Here is an 18,632-nt window from a genome sequence, read left to right as displayed (position 1 = left end):
CGCGCCGAGCGCTTCCGGGGCAGCCGGCCGCCATTTTGCGGGCGCGGCGGTGGGCGCCCGGCGGCGGGGCCGGCAGAGCCGCTCGATCGCCCCCAGCGCGCCGGGCGGGGGGCGGCCCGGGGGGTCCCCAGCGCCGCGGCACCGCTCCGCACGGTGGGCGTCCGCGGAGCTCCCGGCGCCGTGCCCGGGGGGGCGTTTCCACAGCGCCGCGGATGCTGCCGGCCGCCCGGTGGGACCCAGCCCCGTCCCGCCCCGGCCGCCATGTTGAGAGGGTCGCCGCGACTCTGCCCGCCATAGCGAGAGTGGCGCTGCGGGGCCCCCTTGGCCGCCATGATGAGTGTGGCAGCTCCTTCACCTCCCGGGCCCCCTTGGCGAGTAGTGCTGGCGCCATGTAATTAGGGGCTTCCGTGGTTTTAATATATTCTTTTCTGTAGAAGCCTTCTGGAATAGACAGAGCCCATCTCCTCCTAGCCTAGAGCTCAGCCTGCAGCAGCTCAGGAGGCAGAGAGGAGGCTGGGGCTGCTGCCTCAGCCTTGCCTTGCTCTGCCGTGTGGCTCCATTTCACCTCACCACCTTTCCTCACCTCGCTCCTCTGCCTTGCCTCACCTCACCTCACCATAAGGCTGCTCCAGCGAAGGGCTGCGTGTGGCTGACCAGGCACGAGGCAGCCACTCCTGCCCCACAGCCTCCTCTCAGGCCTCTTTGCCACCCTCTCCCTTGCCCACAGTGGGTGCCCCCAGGTGTCCTGCGGTCCTCTTGCTGCCGGCCCAGGCTCCCAGTCTCTGTCACTGTGCTGCTCTTCCCGGCGCGATCTTCGTGCCAGCGGCACGGCTGGGTGGCTCCTTGCAGGGCTAGTCAGGCATCGTGCTGGCAGAGAGCAGTCCGCGCCCAGCCGGTGCTGTGAACATCAACACCTTCCCGAAATTGAATGGAAAAAGAAAATAGGTATGTTTGCTTTGAAAGTAACATGTAATTGATAAGTTTCAAGAAGTTGCATACACCTTTCTGGTTATCTGTCTTGCCGTGGAGATACTAATGGGGCAGCCAAGCAGCCTACAGGCCAGTCACGCCTGGGCCTCCAGAAATCAGAGTGCAGAGCTGCCAAAATCAGGCAGCTGAATCAACAGTGGTTTATCTCATCTTGGAGGTGCATGGGGAGGACGAGAGGCAGCAGCCACGTGTTGCAGCAGGAAAAGGTCTGTGTGGGTATGAGGAACACGCTCCATGGGAGAGCAGTTGTGCTCGGATGAGGCTTGGGTGATGTGACCCAACGTTGAAGCTGTGCTTTGGCAGGAGGTTGGCGTCTCAATGCGGTCCCTTCCAACCCAAATTATTCCATAGGTCATCGTTTGAAGGGGAAGTTAATAGCCAGATGAGAATCATCTGTATATTGTAATTGCAAGTGGCTATAAGCCTGATTAGATTATTAATAAGTTACAGGAAGTTCAGGAGCATGGTTACAAAGTCAAATCATTTGGAAGCCGAGAGGAAATGAATTAACATTGTTCCTCTTTTTTTTTTTTTTTTTTTTTTGACAAGTAGTGAAAGAGTTTGCCTTCTCAATTCAAGGCCAGACTCTGACCTGAGGAAACCTCTATAACCTTGTGGTGGGAGACTGCTCTAAGTGGTTTAGTACTGTATTTAAATCTGCATTTTATGTCTTTCTGATTACACTGATGGCCATGGTTCAGCCTCACAATTTGCTTGAACTAAGACTCGATCAGCAGGTTCAAAGCCATATATTGCTGGTGTTAAAATGTATATATACATATGTAAATGAAACCAGTGTTGTAATAAATGCTCTGTCTTTGTTTTTCTATGTAACAAAATGAAAAAGAAATAAAAGAGTTTTTTAACTTTCCAGTTTAGACACTTCTATCACTCATTTTTGCTTCCAGAGACCTTATCAGGAATGATTTGTTTGTGTAAGTGACTTAAATGTTTTTCTTTGTTAACCCTTCCTATCCTGTGTGCAAACTACATACATTTTGGCTGCGCTGTTTTTAATGTTAAGGAGATCTTTTTGCTCCCCCAGGGCTTGTTTTTATCATATTACAGCTCTTAGTTGTATATAGCCTATGTGTGCAATTTGTGAGGGATGATGCTCTGGGCTCTATGTATTTATTTGGTTTTGGTTTATGGTCATTCTCCTTTGGACAGTTGCAAAGCATATTTACTATTAGTTGTGCCATCATCTCAAATCCATAAACAGTGACAGTGTGTGGCAGCTAGTACAATCAAGTCCTGAAGGGTAGGGTGTATGTGGTACAGGTTGAAAGAGGAGGATGGATGTGGTGTCAGTTGAAGTAACAAGCTGTTTGCTTTTGAAAGCTTCTTTTACACATGGTTTCTATTACTGAACTCTTACCCTATTAAAGCAATGCATTTCGGTGGCATTACTTTTATCGTTAAAACTACAAGAGTGGTAAGATATCAGCACCCCCATGGCATGGGGACTGCATGAATGCTGGAATAAGCTATTGTCTGGACTGTCCAACGGGTTTTTCGTGGTAGCAGCAGGGTCAGGAAGGGATGAGTGAAAGTGGCTCCTTGGGCAGAGGAAGACAAAGAGAGGAGGAACAACAGCAGCAAAGTGGTTGCAGAGCTGTCCTGGGCTGCTGGACCACCTTGGGCCAGAAGCCAGGGAGGTCTGTCCTGTCTCGGGGCAAGTCTGAAATCACAGTTATTTTTGTTTTTGTAATGTGATCCACTGGATGGGTGTCTGTCTGCACTGACTACTGATTGCAGGGCTTAACTGCTGCCAAGGAAAAACAAAGAGGAGGAAGAAAATGAATTTTTTTACACAAGAAAACAGCCACCTCCATTTTTTTTTTTTTAACTGGCCCTTGTTTTACCCACTGGAGACCTGCATTTCAGGAGGGGCTCTCAGCTCCTGCCTTGTATAGCCCATTGATATGTGACCCATCACTGGGCTCCCAATCCTCACTGAGACACCAAACCCCCTCTCTGGCCCCTAAGGATTCCAATACCAGCACTGCATGCTTTGCTTTCTAAGTAGTAAATGTTTTCTTTGCATGTTTGTCTTAAGAAGGTCTGGAAAATAAAACACCTTTCAGTTGATCCATTGTGCATCACGCTATCAAAGTGTATTCTTCTTGCCACTTTACATCTCCCTGTGTATTGAATTGAAATGTCACCGTCTGGATTCAGATCACATGTGGACCTTTCTGTTGAGGAGTTCTCACAGAATCACAGACTGGTTAGGGTTGGAAGGGCCCTCTGGAGATCACCTAGTCCAACCCCCTCCCAAAGCAGGTTCACCTAGAACATGTTGCACAGGGTCATGTCCAGGTGGGTTTTGAATATCTCCAGAGAAGGAGACTCCACAACATCCCTGGGCAGCCTGTTCCAGTGCTCTGGCACCCTCAAAGTGAGGAGCTCATGGATTCTATCACTTCTAACAGGTACATTAGTATGGGACAGTTGTTTTAAGGGTGGGAGAAGGACTCTTACAGTAGTATTTGTAGCCCTGCTATAATGTGGTTGAATTTGGGTCTGGGTGGAGGAAGGTTGTTATTCTGTATTTGTGAAATCTAGTTTCCAAGCTTCCTCACTTTGAAACTTGTGATATTTGAAATAATTGTATTTTAATGAGAATTTTGTGTTTACAACTTTGACATATTTCCCACCCAATAGTGATGGTACAGAGCATATAGTTTTATCTTCTTTTTCTTGCTGCCAGGAATGAGTTGTGATTGCACGGGTCATACCTATGTAATAGGCAGAAACATTCATTTGGATTATTGGCCTGCCCATGTCGTGTGAAGTGTGCTTGAATTTGTGGCTTAATTTAAATTTATCATTTATTTTAGATATTCTCTGTTGACAGTTATGTGTGTTTTGAAGAGGTTACACAGTCACTTGAGAGACAAATGCTCCATCAATGTGAGATTGAACTTTTATAGTGGAATATAAACATTTTTGAGAGTGGAAGAAACTTAATCCTTCTTTCCTTACGCAAACAAATTCTGAGTGTTGCAGTTATTTAAAATGAATGATTATGGGAGGAGGCTTGAATTTTTATTTTCTTTTTTTTTTTAATACAGAAAACTTGCATATTCCTTCACAGTGTGGGCTGCATCCTAAAACAAATCCTGTCTTCAATTGTTTGCCTGTCTTACATGGACACAGGCCTCCTTTCATGAAAACAATGTCTTGGTGACAAGTGCAACAAAAGTTTCAAGTAAAACAATCACTATGAAAATTGTGATAATATTTTCCTGTATTCCTTTGGAGTCTGATGGCGCGTGGGCAGCTCAGTGGCACTGACACTGTTTTAATAAAGCAAATTATATGCCAGTGGTTGGCAGGTTAATCTGAGCATCTTTGGTACTAACATACATGATTTTGTTGTAATTTTCTTATTCGAGTTGTCCATTTCACTGAAAGTTTGCTGCAGCAAAAAAGCCATGCCTGAGCCTTTGTGCAACAGTCGGGCAGAGCTTTGGCCCTGGGTCCTTGATTTTTAGAATGGGGGGAAAGGTCTTAAAGAGTACGAAACTTTTACTGGTTTGATCAAACCAGTCCTCACAAAGTGCTGACACTACTGTCTAGCAGGAAGGTAGATGAACCGGGTTAGAAACATATCGTAAACGTGAGTATCAAAATTTACTTGGTTTTAAGTTTGTATTGATAGGCATTGTAATTAGGCGATGAATAATTTATTAAAGCATTTGATAGTTTTAATTTTAAAAGAATTTTGAGTTAGCAAACAAGTAAAGGACGGATGAAACATGGCAAATTCGAATCAGAGAATTCCTCAGTTGGGTCCTCTGGTTTTGCTCTGTTGGTATTTTTTGTGGTTAACATGTACAGTAATAAAAATGTTCCTAAGAAAATACTCAGATGTCATAGAATATTTAAGTATTCCAATTATTTAATGAGATTTAGATTCCAGTTCTACAATTCCCTTATGTGATAAATTATTTTGTAGGTAGGTGTCTTTTTGATGTTATTGTAGAGGTCAGGCTTGTGTAAAGATAACTCCATATACTGTATGTGTATAAACTCTTTCAACAGGTTTCTAATACCAGAAATTTTGGGAGACTGCTTTGAAAACAACTTCTGTCAGAAGAATGGCGTCATCGTCTCTACAAATTTGTGCATTGCTGCTAGCTTTAGCAGGATTCACTGTTTTACTTTTTGCCACCATGTCTAACAGATGGAAAATTTCAGACACCGCCACAGTGCTAGTTACTGCAGACTGGATTTCTGAAGGTCTTTGGATGGACTGTGCAGTGACTGCTTCTGGATCAATACAGTGCAAGAAATTCCGCTACATGTTGAGTTCAGCCAGTAAGTGCACGTGGCATATGTATATAAAATCCAGGGACGTAGTTTTATTCCTTCGTTCTGGACAGCACGTTAGCGCGGTTGGACAGCGTATACTGTGGTTGTCACAGAGGGGCTGTATGGACAGGATTTGTCCTGTAGTGCTTGCAGACAGGTTAAAGAGCCCCAGCGAAACCCTTATGCTTCACCTTGCGGTTCAACTCAGTACCTGCTGTGGCTTTATTGCCATCTCTGTTGTGTTTTGGAAGAAATAATAGTATCCTTTTACTCGGCCTAATTCTTAACTACAAATAGATCATAGGTCAATGAGTGCTGGTGCTTGTTTGTGCTTTGGTGTGAGACAGGGTTTCATAGATATTTCAGAACTTGTTTGATATATTATGCTAGATCTGTGTATTTGGTCTGGAATTTCTCAGAGGTGGCCAGCTTACACTACATCTGTGCAACTGATGCTTTTGTGTTTTCTGAGGTAGACTGTGCTAGCAGGGTAGTTTATCTGCAAATAGAAAGAGAAGAATTGTCTTTGTAGGGACTGAAAATTATTTGTTTGGATTATTCTGGATTTTTAAAATATCTTTCTGTAAACATCTTTTTTTATGGTAAAGGACTAGGAAGTACCAACATTTAAGTTCTTTCCTCAGAAGACTGAGTGTAGGAATAGTAACAGTATAGCCTTTGAAAACTGGTGTTTTGTTAAGCTTTCTGTCATAAACAGAACTTTGCATTTATTCTTTTACAACTTTCAGTATTGTGCAGTCACTTTACGAGTGGAATGGAATAATTTCTTCAAGCCTTGCCTGCTTTATAGATTCCTGATTACTGTCATTGCTCTTTGTCTGGACTCCTTCCAGCTGATTTATTCCTGATGTGCAGTGCTCAAACTTAACAAATACACCTCTCACAGCTATGAATGCTTGTTGTTCTTGACACAGACATGGACTCCACTTAAGTCAGAACTGCCTAGCTGTAAGGGAGACCTCTAAGATGTGAGAGTTTAACTCTCAAGATTTGGCATATTTGTGGTTTTTCCTCAGGGCCCTGGCTTCGGTGGCCTCATATCCTTTCATGACGATGGTGCCAGTTTAAGTATCAGCATCCTGTAAGAAGGTTGGAATTTGTAGCCTCAAAAGGAGGCTAATCATATCCTTCCAAGGATTTTAAAAACACTACTCATTGCATCAGAGACAATGTCAGCTTTTCATACGGTTTTGGTACCCATTCTGCTCCTCTCTAACATTTCCTCTATGTAGATACCAGGATGCCTAAGTTTCATCTAGAAACTTAGATATGATTCTTGGAAATTAGAGTGATGAGATGGGGCCAACAATCCTTCAGTTCTCATACGTGGTAAGAAGATGGCATGGATGCTTAAGGTGGTGTGGCAGCTCTACCTTGCCTTCTGTAACAGATATTTCAGCCCTGTTGTTAAGAAGACAAGCAGAGTCTATGTGGGACAGCCTCCTTTTTTTTTAAATGCAGTTTCATTACACCTAACATGGAAAGAAAATATTCTGAGGAACAGAAGATTTCCTGGTGATCTGAAGCACTCGCCTCCCAGGGGTTCTTTTCCTCCCCTTCCTGTAGCCCCCATAATTGGAAAAGAGGACCCCTGGTTGGCAGGGCTTGGTGGATCATCTTCAGCTGCTCAAAGAGCTGCGTGTCCCCTAAAAATCGTCATGGGGTTCCTCATGCCAACTGATGGGCATGTCATGTGGCTGCCTGGAGAGTAATTGCTGTCTGTCGCAGGGCTGTTTCTCTTTCTACAGTGCTCAGCCAGCATTCCTGCGTCTTGAAACAAATCTACAGAGGTGATCAAAAAGGTACAGCTCATGTTGATCAAACATTTAGGGGGTTAATATTTTCAGTATTTTTTTTTCCCAACTGTATTGGCTGATCTGATTTTTAAAGAATACTGTTTCTACCTATAAACCCCCTCTCAAGCATATTACATGCAAATATGCTCTGTTCTGAGAATATCAGAGGCGTTAGGAGCAAGTTCTCTCTGTTGGTCATGTAAGGTCACATCTTGGCATGTCAATATTAGAATTTTACTTACATCAGGAGTACACTTTTGTAGGGAATTTTCCGATTTTTCCCATTTACTGTGCTTGGTTTGCATTGCAGAGTGGTCTTGGAGTGTGCAAATTGGTTTCTTTGTGGCTGAAGCAAAGCAGGGAAATGTGCTCCAGGAACACACCTCTTGACTTCCAGCTGTTGATGGGTGTTCAGTTCACCTGGCCAGGTTAGAACAAGTCTGAAGGAAAACTCCCAAGTCATGGATGGTGTTGAGTGAAGCTATCAACACCAACTCCTTTACTCTGCTGATGCAGAGCCTCCTGCAGAGCAGCATTTGCTGTTATGTCCATCACTTACCAAACCATAGTTTACAAAATCTAGTGAAGCATAACCTTATGTTCTTCAACACCACTGAAGAGTGATTTCCTTAAGGGACTGATTAAAATGCCTGGTGCCATATAGGAAAAACTCATGCATTCCAGGTTTGCAGTTTAATCTTGTCTGTATATATATATATGTGTGTGTGTGTGCATTATGACTGCCTGTTGAAATAGTTTTCTTAATTAGGAAGATATATTCATTAAAAACTGAAATTCTTAGATTTTTTTTTTTTTATCCTTGGCAGCAGTATAAAATCTGGGGACATTTGATTCAAGTTCCCAACTAAACTCAACTTTGCAAGTGCTGTCAGCAGAAGTGATCACTGAGGTCACCAGGGTGTATGAATAAATTAATTTGAAACTCTTTGAAGAGCTTTTAATGGGATGCAGATACTCCAGTTTACTGGTACAGTGTGTTCATTTTACCATGCCATCATTTTTCAAATTGCAATGACTTAGCAGAACGAGGGAATTCAGTAAAAGTCACCCGAGAAGATCAATTCTTACCACACACCATCTAGTTTCTTTAAAAGGTCACAAGTACAGAGCTGCACACTGGCCGTTCTACCAAATCTGTCCTTATTTAAATCAATGGCAGTGATCCTCTTGGCTGCCAAGGGAGCAAAAAAATGTCGCGGTGGCACTGTAGTATCCTTTTGCAGCTGAGCCTACCAACCTACAGCATCAGCTCAAAGTGACCAGTGAATTTTGAAAAAAAAACCCTGGATATATGTTATGGGCAAGTTGTGACTTCCTCAACGGCTAATCCTTCTTGTAGTCTGTGTAAATGCCGTGAATCTGTTACCATGTCACGTCATAGCAGGATTATTTTATGAAGAAACTCTGACTCCATTTCCTGGAGATAAGAGCAAGTTATCACTGCAAGAGATGGTTAACCCCATTTGGATACAAACAGTTTAAGGTATTAACATTAGTAGGTGATGTGAATTGAGTCTATGATTTTGTCTAGTCAAGAGCAGAAGCAAGTAAACCAAGTTTAACATACTTCTACTTTGCGTAGAATAGATTTTTTTTTACCACTAACATATTCTGACAAACAGAGGCAGTCAGCTGATATGTATTATTTTTCATATAGCTGTTTTCCTTCATCATTTTATTCCTCTTGAGATACGCTGGCTCATTCATTTCCTTATATTTCATTTCCGTGAAACATACAGTATTACAACTGTATTCCAGTGTAAGTGGGACTATTTTTAAGACTGACTGTGTTTAACTATAGATCAATAGTATTGTAAATTATTAATGGAAACCACTCATCCACAGACTGAACCTTCCTGTGAAAGAAGCTGTCAGTACAGTTGCTATGGATTACTTATGACCATAACTCCAAAAAATGTGCTAAATTTTCTAGCAACAGAATAAAGTTCCTGTTCTCAAGCTTTTTTATGCTTGAGTCATCAAGAAAATAACACAGTAAAGCTTTTTGATTTGAGATCAATAATAAAATTACGAACAGTTTTACTCTTGTGTAAACCCTAGTTGACTTCAGAGGAGAGACAGAAATAAAATATTTGCCAGTATTATCACTCTTACAAGATATTTTTGTAGGAATACTGACCGGACTTTATAGGCTGAGACTAAGAATAGGCTTCTTTTGTCACTTCTCATTAGAAAAAGAATTAATATTGTAATTTTTTTTTAAACGTTAATATGTTTATCATGAACTGCTCCCACTTATTGTCATGCACTGTAAGCCTTATCTCTGGGGCTGAGCAAAGAGCAAAGGTAGCCTCATTTTGGAGTGAAACCCAGAGATAAAACAGCAAGGAGGCTTCTGAAAGGCTTCACTTGATTGTAATCTAATTATAGGGGTATTTAACTGTTACTACTCACAAGCATGACTGCTGCGTTGGAAATTGTTGGTTTTCTTTTGTGTTTGGGTGGGTGGGCAATTATTGGAGCTACTTTGCCGAATAATTACTGGAAGGTCTCCACTGTACATGGTAGTGTGATCACAACGTCTACATTGTTTGAAAACCTATGGAAGAGCTGTGCAGAAGACAGCACTGGAGTATCCAACTGCAGAGAATTTGACTCTATGCTTGCACTGCCTGGTATGTCACTTTGCACAGTCTTGTTTGTATTGCTTAAAAATTTGTTGGAAAAAACTAGTAAGGCTTTTGTTTTGGTAGTCTGGTAGTACTGGAAAATAACTGGCCAAGAAGGACTTCGTGGGTTAAAGTAATAAAAAAATCTCTCTTAAGCAGCAGAACGTGTCAAACGCGTTAGGAGAGACTATAAAATAAGGCAAAAGAAGTCACTTGATCAGGCATTTATTTTAATAGGCATTTTAAGCATGGTGTAATCTCTTCTCTAGCATCTTGTGGGAGGAATTAGTAGGAGACATTTTTAAACACATCTTATGACAGTTCCATGTTTATTTGGAATTATTGTATAGGCCTTCTTTTGCAATACTTGGTAGCCAATGTACTGTAGCTGGAGTTTTTCATGTAATAGGTAAGAAATACTATTTATAGCTAAGAAGTGATAGTGGTTTTTGCGTGCTGAGACTGAAAAGCATAGATAATGCAAGCAATACGACGAGTATGTTATGCATATTATATTGTGAGTATATGTTATAAATTAATATACTTGTCAGGACTTGTTAACTAATGTCTTGTTGGTTCTAAATATCAGGAAATTTAGATCTGCTGGCTCCTGTACTCTGTATCAGTCTTCAGCAAAATTGTGGATTGTCCTCAAGTGCTCAACTAAGGCAATATTCTGTGAACAGCAAGCATGTTTGTAGACGGTAAAGCTAGTTTTTATTAATCTTGAATAATTCAGTGTATAGATGCTTATCCCAGAATAAAAATGCCTTCCTACTTAGTTGAATCTACACTGGGAGGTGGCTCAACTAAATAGGAAGGAGGATAGTCCTAATCTGAAGAATGTGTAATATAGGATTAGTGGTAATGAGGTATTAAATTCACTTTCTCTCTCAGTCTGAAATAAACTGATGTTGTTGACCAGCTCTGATACTAGCGTTGCAATTCTCTAGCACTGTCTGTGTTTAGTATTTAGGGAATATTCTGTTCATCTCTCAGTGTTATCTAATAATTGGTTTTAAAATGCATGTGTGTATTAAGAAGAACATAACCCTATATAAACTTAGGCTCAGCACTAGCAGGATCATGTCCATTGGACATTATTCTCTGCAGAGTGCTCATGTGAGTGTGCATTTGGTTCATGTCTAAACCCTTCAAGGGCTGGTTCGTAACTTAACTGCTACTGACTCTAGGCAGCATCTTGTCACTGATGTATTTACACGAGGTGCTGCCTCTGAGAGCATCACAGAGCTCCCATGTGTGCAGATGTGTGCGATGGGCTGTGTCAGGTCAGCATCTTGCAGCTGCTGAGAAAAAAAAAAAAATGTTTTAAAGAAATTGGGGAGGGGTGTGTGTGTGAAAAGAGCATCATGAGTGGATGTGCTAAAGCAAAAGAGAAAGGAAGGCGAGCAAGAGCAAGGCTCCTGGAGAACTGCAGATAACAACATGGAGTCAGCAGGGAGGAAACATGGGGCCAGACAGAAAGTAAATTAATAGACTAGGCTCTGAAAGTGAATTTGTGAAAGTTAAATTTGATCCGTTGGAGATCAGGTACTCTGTTGAGAAGCTGGCAGTATGTTTGAGGGGTATTGGAAGGGGAAGGGAAAAGCAGCTTGCGGACTTGCAGAGAAAAAAGGGTTTTAGAAAGGAGAACTGAAAAAGAAACAAGTTAGAAGACACTGAATTGTGGAAAAAGTCGAGAGTGGGCAAACCAGGAAAGAGAAAGAAAGTGGGGAAAGAGAAAGAAACTGAGCAAATAGTGGGACCTCCAAGAAATGTCTGTAGCACTTGCAGGTATGAGCCAAGGCAGACTAAAAATTATCATGGTTCGCTTTAGTGTGTTTCAAATTGCTGTTTAGAAACTTAGCTGAAACAGCTGCAGCAGAAGATGCCAGGGATTGAGGGGAGGGGGGGGGAAGAGAAAAAACAAAAGTGTCTTTGTTACCTCTCATCAGAAGGGCCATAAAGATTTCCTGTGAAGGTTTCCTCATTGGCAGCTATGTGGTATACCTCTGGTTTTTGTTTTGTGCATGGGAAATATCAGACTTGGTTCTTTTAAACAGATTTAAAGCTTTTGAATTCAGCAAGCCATTAGCCCAACTCACAATGTTTGAACTGAGGATCTTTTTTAAAGCAATATTGCATTATATTGAAACCATGACTGACCACTGTGTCTAGCTAGCACTATCTATCTAGTCACAACTGGATCAAATGTAAATAAAGCAATTAGTTAGCTGCCAAATGCTTTTAAACTTTTTTTTTTCCTTCTTAAGGTTCCATAGGTGTTTCTTCCAATGACAGGAATTTAGGATAATTGCTTACAATTAGAATTGCTTAATAAAATTAACTGACTTTTTGTTTCTTGTTCAATAAGCTCATTTTTAAGATGATGACAACAGAAAGTTGAGCTTTCTAGACTGTGAAGTAAGCTCCTCAGTTAAGGCTGTTGTTGAGGTTATTGTATTGTGGTACAAAGAGGGTATGGTATGAAATCTCTTTTGTTAAAATAATACAGCCATTGGCTTGCAAGCAGTTAGCCTGAGGGTATGCTTGTGTGTCCTGGAAAGATAAGGGGAGTCCCATCTAATGCTGCTGGAGTCCCAAAGACCCGAAATGTAAGTTGTTGGATCCCTGCTATGGGTAAGTCCTGCTGCCAGGGTGTGAGATCCTAAACTACACAGCAGCGTCGGAGTTGAGTGCTTGTCCTAACTGTATCTTCTGCAGACAAAAACTTTAAACTGTTTATGGCACTTTGAGGGGTCTTTCCACTTTTATTACTGTCTGTATTTTTTTTTCCCAGAAAATTTTAAAATTGATGCTCAACAAAACATTAATTCCTTGAACAATGATATCCTTTAATGCTTCTGTGTATTTATCTCATGACTGCTTATTACTGTCTTTGGTAACTCTCAAGCTTGCAGGACCAATACTCTTAAGCCACATAAAGCCATGCAGCCCGCTGAATCTGAGTGGGAATCTATCACTTCACCGCCTGTTTCTGTGCCTGATTTTTGTTGTCTGGAGTGTTACGGGCTCACTCCACTACAGAGCTAGAGAGCCTACTACCATGAAGGACATGGAGGTGATCAGAGCGTGAGCTTGAATACTAGCATCAACGAGGTGACGGTCCAGACACAGCCCAGTTCAGGCCCTTTTGGTGTGTGGTTAGCAGCCAAGGCCTGCCAGATTGGTGATACTTGGCATGTTTATCTCACAGCAAAGGTGCCAAAATGCCATTTCACCTGGAACCCGCCAAAGCCAGAGTGCCATTTTAAAGGAGCCCAAAGTCCCTGTCTGACCTTCCTTCTTAGGCTGGTTAATAATCTGGTCCTTGTTTTTGTGCAATCGATACCTAAGTGTGAAGACCATGAGATTAAGCGATGCAGAATCATCAGCATACCGAATTCCCTAACATGCCCACACCAGCTGTAACCTCTCTGCAGGAGTATGTCCTCGGGAGGAGAGGAGTGCTGCAGCTCTTGGATCCACTCATCTCCCATTTGTTACCCCAACTCAGAGTTTAAAGTGCACTGCTAACTCGAGCACTTTCTTTCCCATCTCTTTCTGGAAGCAGTAACACTGGCGTATTTTTCCGATTCCTCTATAGGGGCAAAGCCCTGCACACCTTGGGTAGGACCTGCAGTTCAGAGGTGTCCTGTGCACTCAATAGTACAGGTGCAAGGAAGTCCTGCTCCTGTAAATGACCATATATATACATATATATATATATGTATGGCTGCACATATATATATATATATATGGCTGCACATTTTCACGGGACTTGAAGATGTGAGCTGTGAAGGACTTGCTATAATTTTTCAGGGTTTACTAAAGGCCCAAGAGGATTTACTGAGCTTATAAGGTGTAAGTGTAGCTCAACTCTGAAGTCTGATTGACTTAAAGGCTAAACACACTAGGGTTTGGATGCTTCTCTGAACCAAATAACAAAGTTGGACAAGATTCACTGTTTACTGCTCCTGTTAATTTTGTCACTCCCTCTAATCACTTTTATTTTTTCAGCACAAGATTAATTTTATTTCTGTATTGATCCTGATTTGTTTTCTCTTTTTCTGCCTTAGCTCACATTCAGGCATGCCGTGCCTTGATGATTGCTTCCATCCTTTTGGGATTCATAGCTACAGTACTCTCGCTGCTCGGTTTGAAGTGCACAAATGTTGGATTGAGCGATGAAGATGGAAAGATGAAGTTTGCTGTCACAGGAGGATTTCTCTTTATTGTAGGAGGTAATATCAAGGCTGAAATGAGGATGCTATCAATACTTTGTATTGCTTTCACAGCTAGACTAAATGAAATGAACACTTGTTCTTGGTTTAAAGCTGTTACAGCCATTAAAGGAATCATTCACCTGTGTGCTTTTTAAACTTTTTCTGGTAGGTCTCTGCTCCATGGTGGCTGTTTCTTGGTATGCTGCGATGGTTACTGCTCAGTTTTTTGACCCATTGTATGCTGGAACCAAGTAAGTTAATAGATCTGTCATACCATCATGTGTTAAAGACAGCTGCACTAACCTCAGCTGCTCCAGAGTTTCAGAACCTAGATGGATCCTGTTATCCAGTTCTACAGGAGGAAAAATTTGTCTTCAGGGAAATTTTTTAGCTCAGAGACATTTGCTGTTGGTGGGGAGGGAGGAGAGGTCTCTTCTGGAAGGTTTGGTGAATGTGTGGGGAATATCATCCCTACATCTGAGGGGTTTCTGTACTGTGTTTACATTTTCTTGTGAGACTCAATTAAGTGCACATCTCAATGCTATGAAGAAGAGAAGGTAAAAAATCTTAATTTTCTTCAGCATTTAGACCAAAAGAGGTAGAAAATTCCAGCTATGGCTAGAATACAATGCCTCAGATGTACAAGGAAATTAAAAACTGTACAGAAACCTCCTTGAACTGCATAGTAGTGACCTGCAGATAGCTGAGAAATGTCACTGAAGTGTGCTGCTTGTCTTAAAGAAGCAAAAAATTATTTTTCACTATATATTAACAGCTCAACATTTGTTTGCCTTATGAATTAAAATGAGGCGAGGTTTGTGGGACTATCAACTCATACAATTGCGCACAAACAGGTTTCAAGATATAAAAGCCCTTATTCTTGTCTGATATAAAAGCAACAGTCTTCAAAACCAAGTGCCCGCTTATGGCACCTTATCTAGGTCAATAGATTTAGCAATGAGGAACAAGGGTGGAGGGGACCAGGGCTCTCCTTCAGAGAAGGGGGAAAAGGGAGAGGGAAACATAATGTATTGTCTGTGGAACATGAGAGAGCTAGTTTGGGGACGAGGGGACATTTATAATTTGCTCGTATCTCTACCGAGTATATAATTTTTAGATCAGTAAACCATAAACCTTTAGTTGCTAGGATCATATTTGAAGTGTTGTTTGGTAAGTTTCCTCCTGAGGATCAATTCAGAGAAGTCAGAGGTGAAATGCTTTGTTATGAATCAAAGTACTTTAAGCAATTGCTTTGGGTGTTTGTCAGTTTTCCTTGTGTTTTCAAACAAGCACTTACACAGAAATTGCACTTGTGAATACTTTTTTGTTGTTTTATATCCCCTTGAGAGAATTATATGAAGGGTAATAAATACGTTAGAGGACCGAAACAACTCTTGATAAGGAATTTCAGTTAGTGGGGTAGTTAGTAAGTTTTATAGTTATCTGGTATAGCTTTGGGGCTTCAACATCAATGCACGTTAATCAGTTACCAGATTGTTTGCATTCAGTAGCTAAAGAAATCTTTTTTTTTTTCTTTTTAATATCTAAACTTCATGCTTAAGACTATCGATTCACTAAGCATTTCTTAGTGAATTAACTTTGATCATTGGTAAAGCCAGACATGCTCTTGAGGAAGTTTGTGCACCTTGGACTTTTTGAGATGGGTTTAAATTCAGTTGCAGGCCACTATTGATCTTCGCTCTTAAGAGACTGGCAAATTTGTTTTTTCAAATTGCATATTTTTGACCCGACTTCAGCAAATTAGTAAGTTAACCACTGTTAAGTCTTAGAGAAATTTCTCATATAGCTGGGAAGGCAACACAAGTTCTCCTGCAGATCCCTCCTGTATACTTTCCTTTGGTATGGTGTCTACAGGATCCCAGTCTGTAGGTAACTAGTGAGCAGAGATGATTGCATGCACTGGGCAACACTCCCTGATTGTTCCTTAGAATTCCTCCAGCAATTTCCAGCCCTGTTTATTTGAGACAATGATTGTCTCTTTGTTCTATGTTTGGAAAGCACCTAAACCAGCTCTGCTTATGGCTCCAACGTGCAATGGGAACATGGAGAGCAGCAAACCTGTGTAAACCTGTGAAACCTTCCTGTTAGCAGTTAATGCTGGAGTCAGAAACTTCGACACTTAAATAATGATTCTGTGTTTACAAGTGGAAAGAAAAAACACATATCTGGTTTCAGTATACCTTCTATGCAGTCTGTGACACTTATTTTGCTCTTGTGTCTCAGACCACAGAGGTACAGCCATATTGTGGATATAGTCTTTGTCCAAACACTTGTTTTCCCCTTTTTGCAAAACTCCTGCCAGACTTTCCCAGCCTCAGTTGTGTCTAGTCTTTGCGTCAAATTCATTAACAGTGAATTTCTTGGACTGGACTAGAGGGTGTAGTTTTGTACAGTAAAATGGGGAACAATTCTTTTTCAACCTGGGACTATTCATAAATGTATTTCAGCCATATAACCACAGAGAGTGCTGAATAGTCTTTAGGATACATAAGTCTGAAAACTAGCCCTATACAAATAGCTACTTGTAGGTGATCTAGTGTTGTGTTCACAGAAAACTGATTTCTATGGTTAGCCTTTTCTCATGACACAGACGGTAAGGTCTGAATCATTCAGTTTCACAAAATGACTTCAGTGGCACAGCCAATACAAGGGCAAAATAAGTGTTGTGGACTGCACAGAAGTTATATCATTATCATTTATTATCAACAATTTCTTAAATATACGCAAATATTTATTGCTACTTATCTTTCTGTTGCTTAGTACTTTCTGTTCTGTCACTGATTTGGCAGAGCACATAAGAGCTTTACTGAACAGACACAAAGCCAGATCCGTTCTCCTCTGTTATCTGTTGAAGTACCTTTCAGTTAGCTGATCTTTATGCAGACTAGAACTTGTTTGTTTGCATGACTTGTGCACCTTATGACTCAGACTAAAATAGTGGCTTTGTGATCCTATTATATGCTGTTTCCGTAAAATCTTTTGTGTTTCAGGTATGAACTAGGAGATGCTCTGTACTTAGGCTGGGCTGGATCTGTTCTTTATATGCTTGGTGGGATCTTACTGACCTGTTCATGCAAAGGGAAGAAGAAACAGGCTTACAGGTAACCTTGGATTTATCAGTTGAAATAGTAGCTGTCAATTATATACCATTCCCTACCTGTATACTCTTCTCTCTCTCTCACCCTCTGGTACATATCTGTAGCCATATAAAGTACAAACAGGAAATTGTACCTGTTAATTCAGTGCTATGGTATGGCACAGACTCGTGATGGTGGGGAACACTGTCCCAAATACTTGTACCTCCCGGATAGTGTAGGTCTTGATACTTTGCCATCAGTGGTCACCTATAACTGTATTTGGTAACTCTGGGTACTGCTGATGGTTCTAAGATCTACACGATGAAAACGTGCAGTGAAAGAGTGAACTATCTATTGCAAAAAGTATATCAAAGAATATAGTGTATTATAATCAAGTTTTTCTGCAATACTCACTACTATTGAAACATTCAAACACCATTTAATTTGCAGAAAGTATAATGGCGTTTCCTTCCCAAAGCATATCCAATTGATCATTAGACGGATATGATTTTTTTTCTCATTCCTTATGGAAATGTCTTATTGCACATCAAATCAGAAAAGTTGAGATTTCTGGCCTCAAGATTTAACCTTGCCAGGATTTTTATTTTTCCAATCTTAAATTATTCACACATACAGAAGGTCCCTTTCTGAAGGAGAGGGATGACATTGTCAGAAATAGCAGAGGTCCGTATCTACCCAGAAGAACCCAAATGGTTTGGAGGCTGTACTGGCTAAGCTTGAGGGGGTGATAACATGGAAGGAAGAAGCACTTTCACTGTTGCTGTATTTAATCTTAGGAAAGTTCTGTCAAAATACATAATAAAGGAGCGTGTTCCTCTGATTCTCCATTGCCTAATCTGAAGCCATTTAAGTTTTATGGTAATATTTCGTCAGCCGCATTGGACTTTAGATCTCACTCACCATACTTTGATACAAAGTACCAAGTATCCTGAAATGTCTTGAAAATTCAGGTAAAACTAATGCATGAAACAGAAGTTCAACATGACGAATGACAGTTGAAGGAGTTGGCTGAAGATACTTCTATTTTCCTTTCTCATCATCTTGATTCTTGTATTAAAAACTGCAGCTTGCAAAGGCATTGAGGTCTAGGTTTGCTTCTGCTTCAGGGACTTGACTAAAATGCCTCGAGGAAGAGCACACGTGAGTTAGGAATCCAGAGTGTGTTTCTGGTTACGAGGGAGATGGCTGTGCTGCCTGTCAAAGAGCCATCCCTTTCCCCTTAACGACAAGACTGATGAGAACAATAGGCCTCTAATTTCTGCACCTTTGTGAAGTATGTGCTATGGGTGGGTTGGATACAGACCTAAATGAGTAACTTGCTAAGTATCTGAAACTGTGGACCTGTGTGTAATACCTCTTATTTTGTATCTTTCCCCCCCCCCCAATTTACAGTTGCAACAAATACGCATATTCAGCAGGCCAGGCAGCTCAGCAGCAGCGCATTTACACCAAGAACACTGAGACAATCCTAAGCAACAAGGAGTATGTCTAAACTTACCGTTTACATCA

General features: G+C 41.2%; 1 protein-coding gene across 1 annotated transcript; it reads left to right on the top strand.

Annotated features, from left to right (window-relative positions):
* Positions 1 to 5,096: 5,096 nt before the first annotated feature.
* On the top strand, positions 5,097 to 18,615 carry LOC137675196 (claudin-7-like). Its single transcript, XM_068421185.1, has 5 exons — positions 5,097 to 5,316; positions 13,858 to 14,022; positions 14,174 to 14,255; positions 17,016 to 17,126; positions 18,516 to 18,615. Exons 1-5 carry the CDS (start codon positions 5,097 to 5,099, stop codon positions 18,613 to 18,615), a joined length of 678 nt encoding a protein of 225 aa, XP_068277286.1.
* Positions 18,616 to 18,632: the final 17 nt, after the last annotated feature.

Source organism: Nyctibius grandis, chromosome 32 (assembly GCF_013368605.1).
Source record: "Nyctibius grandis isolate bNycGra1 chromosome 32, bNycGra1.pri, whole genome shotgun sequence".
Taxonomy (NCBI): domain Eukaryota; kingdom Metazoa; phylum Chordata; class Aves; order Nyctibiiformes; family Nyctibiidae; genus Nyctibius; species Nyctibius grandis.
Note: the sequence above shows the minus strand (reverse complement) of the source record. Positions and strands in the feature narration are given on the sequence as shown.

What these genes read in the sequence shown, in the direction of transcription:
- LOC137675196 (XM_068421185.1), top strand. Translation starts at nt 5,097, where the DNA reads ATGGCGTCATCGTCTCTACAAATTTGTGCATTGCTGCTAGCTTTAGCA. An exon ending in CTACATGTTGAGTTCAGCCA is followed by an intron (nt 5,317 to 13,857) that starts GTAAGTGCACGT and finishes TTTCTGCCTTAG; the next exon opens with CTCACATTCAGGCATGCCGT. An exon ending in ATTTCTCTTTATTGTAGGAG is followed by an intron (nt 14,023 to 14,173) that starts GTAATATCAAGG and finishes TTTTTCTGGTAG; the next exon opens with GTCTCTGCTCCATGGTGGCT.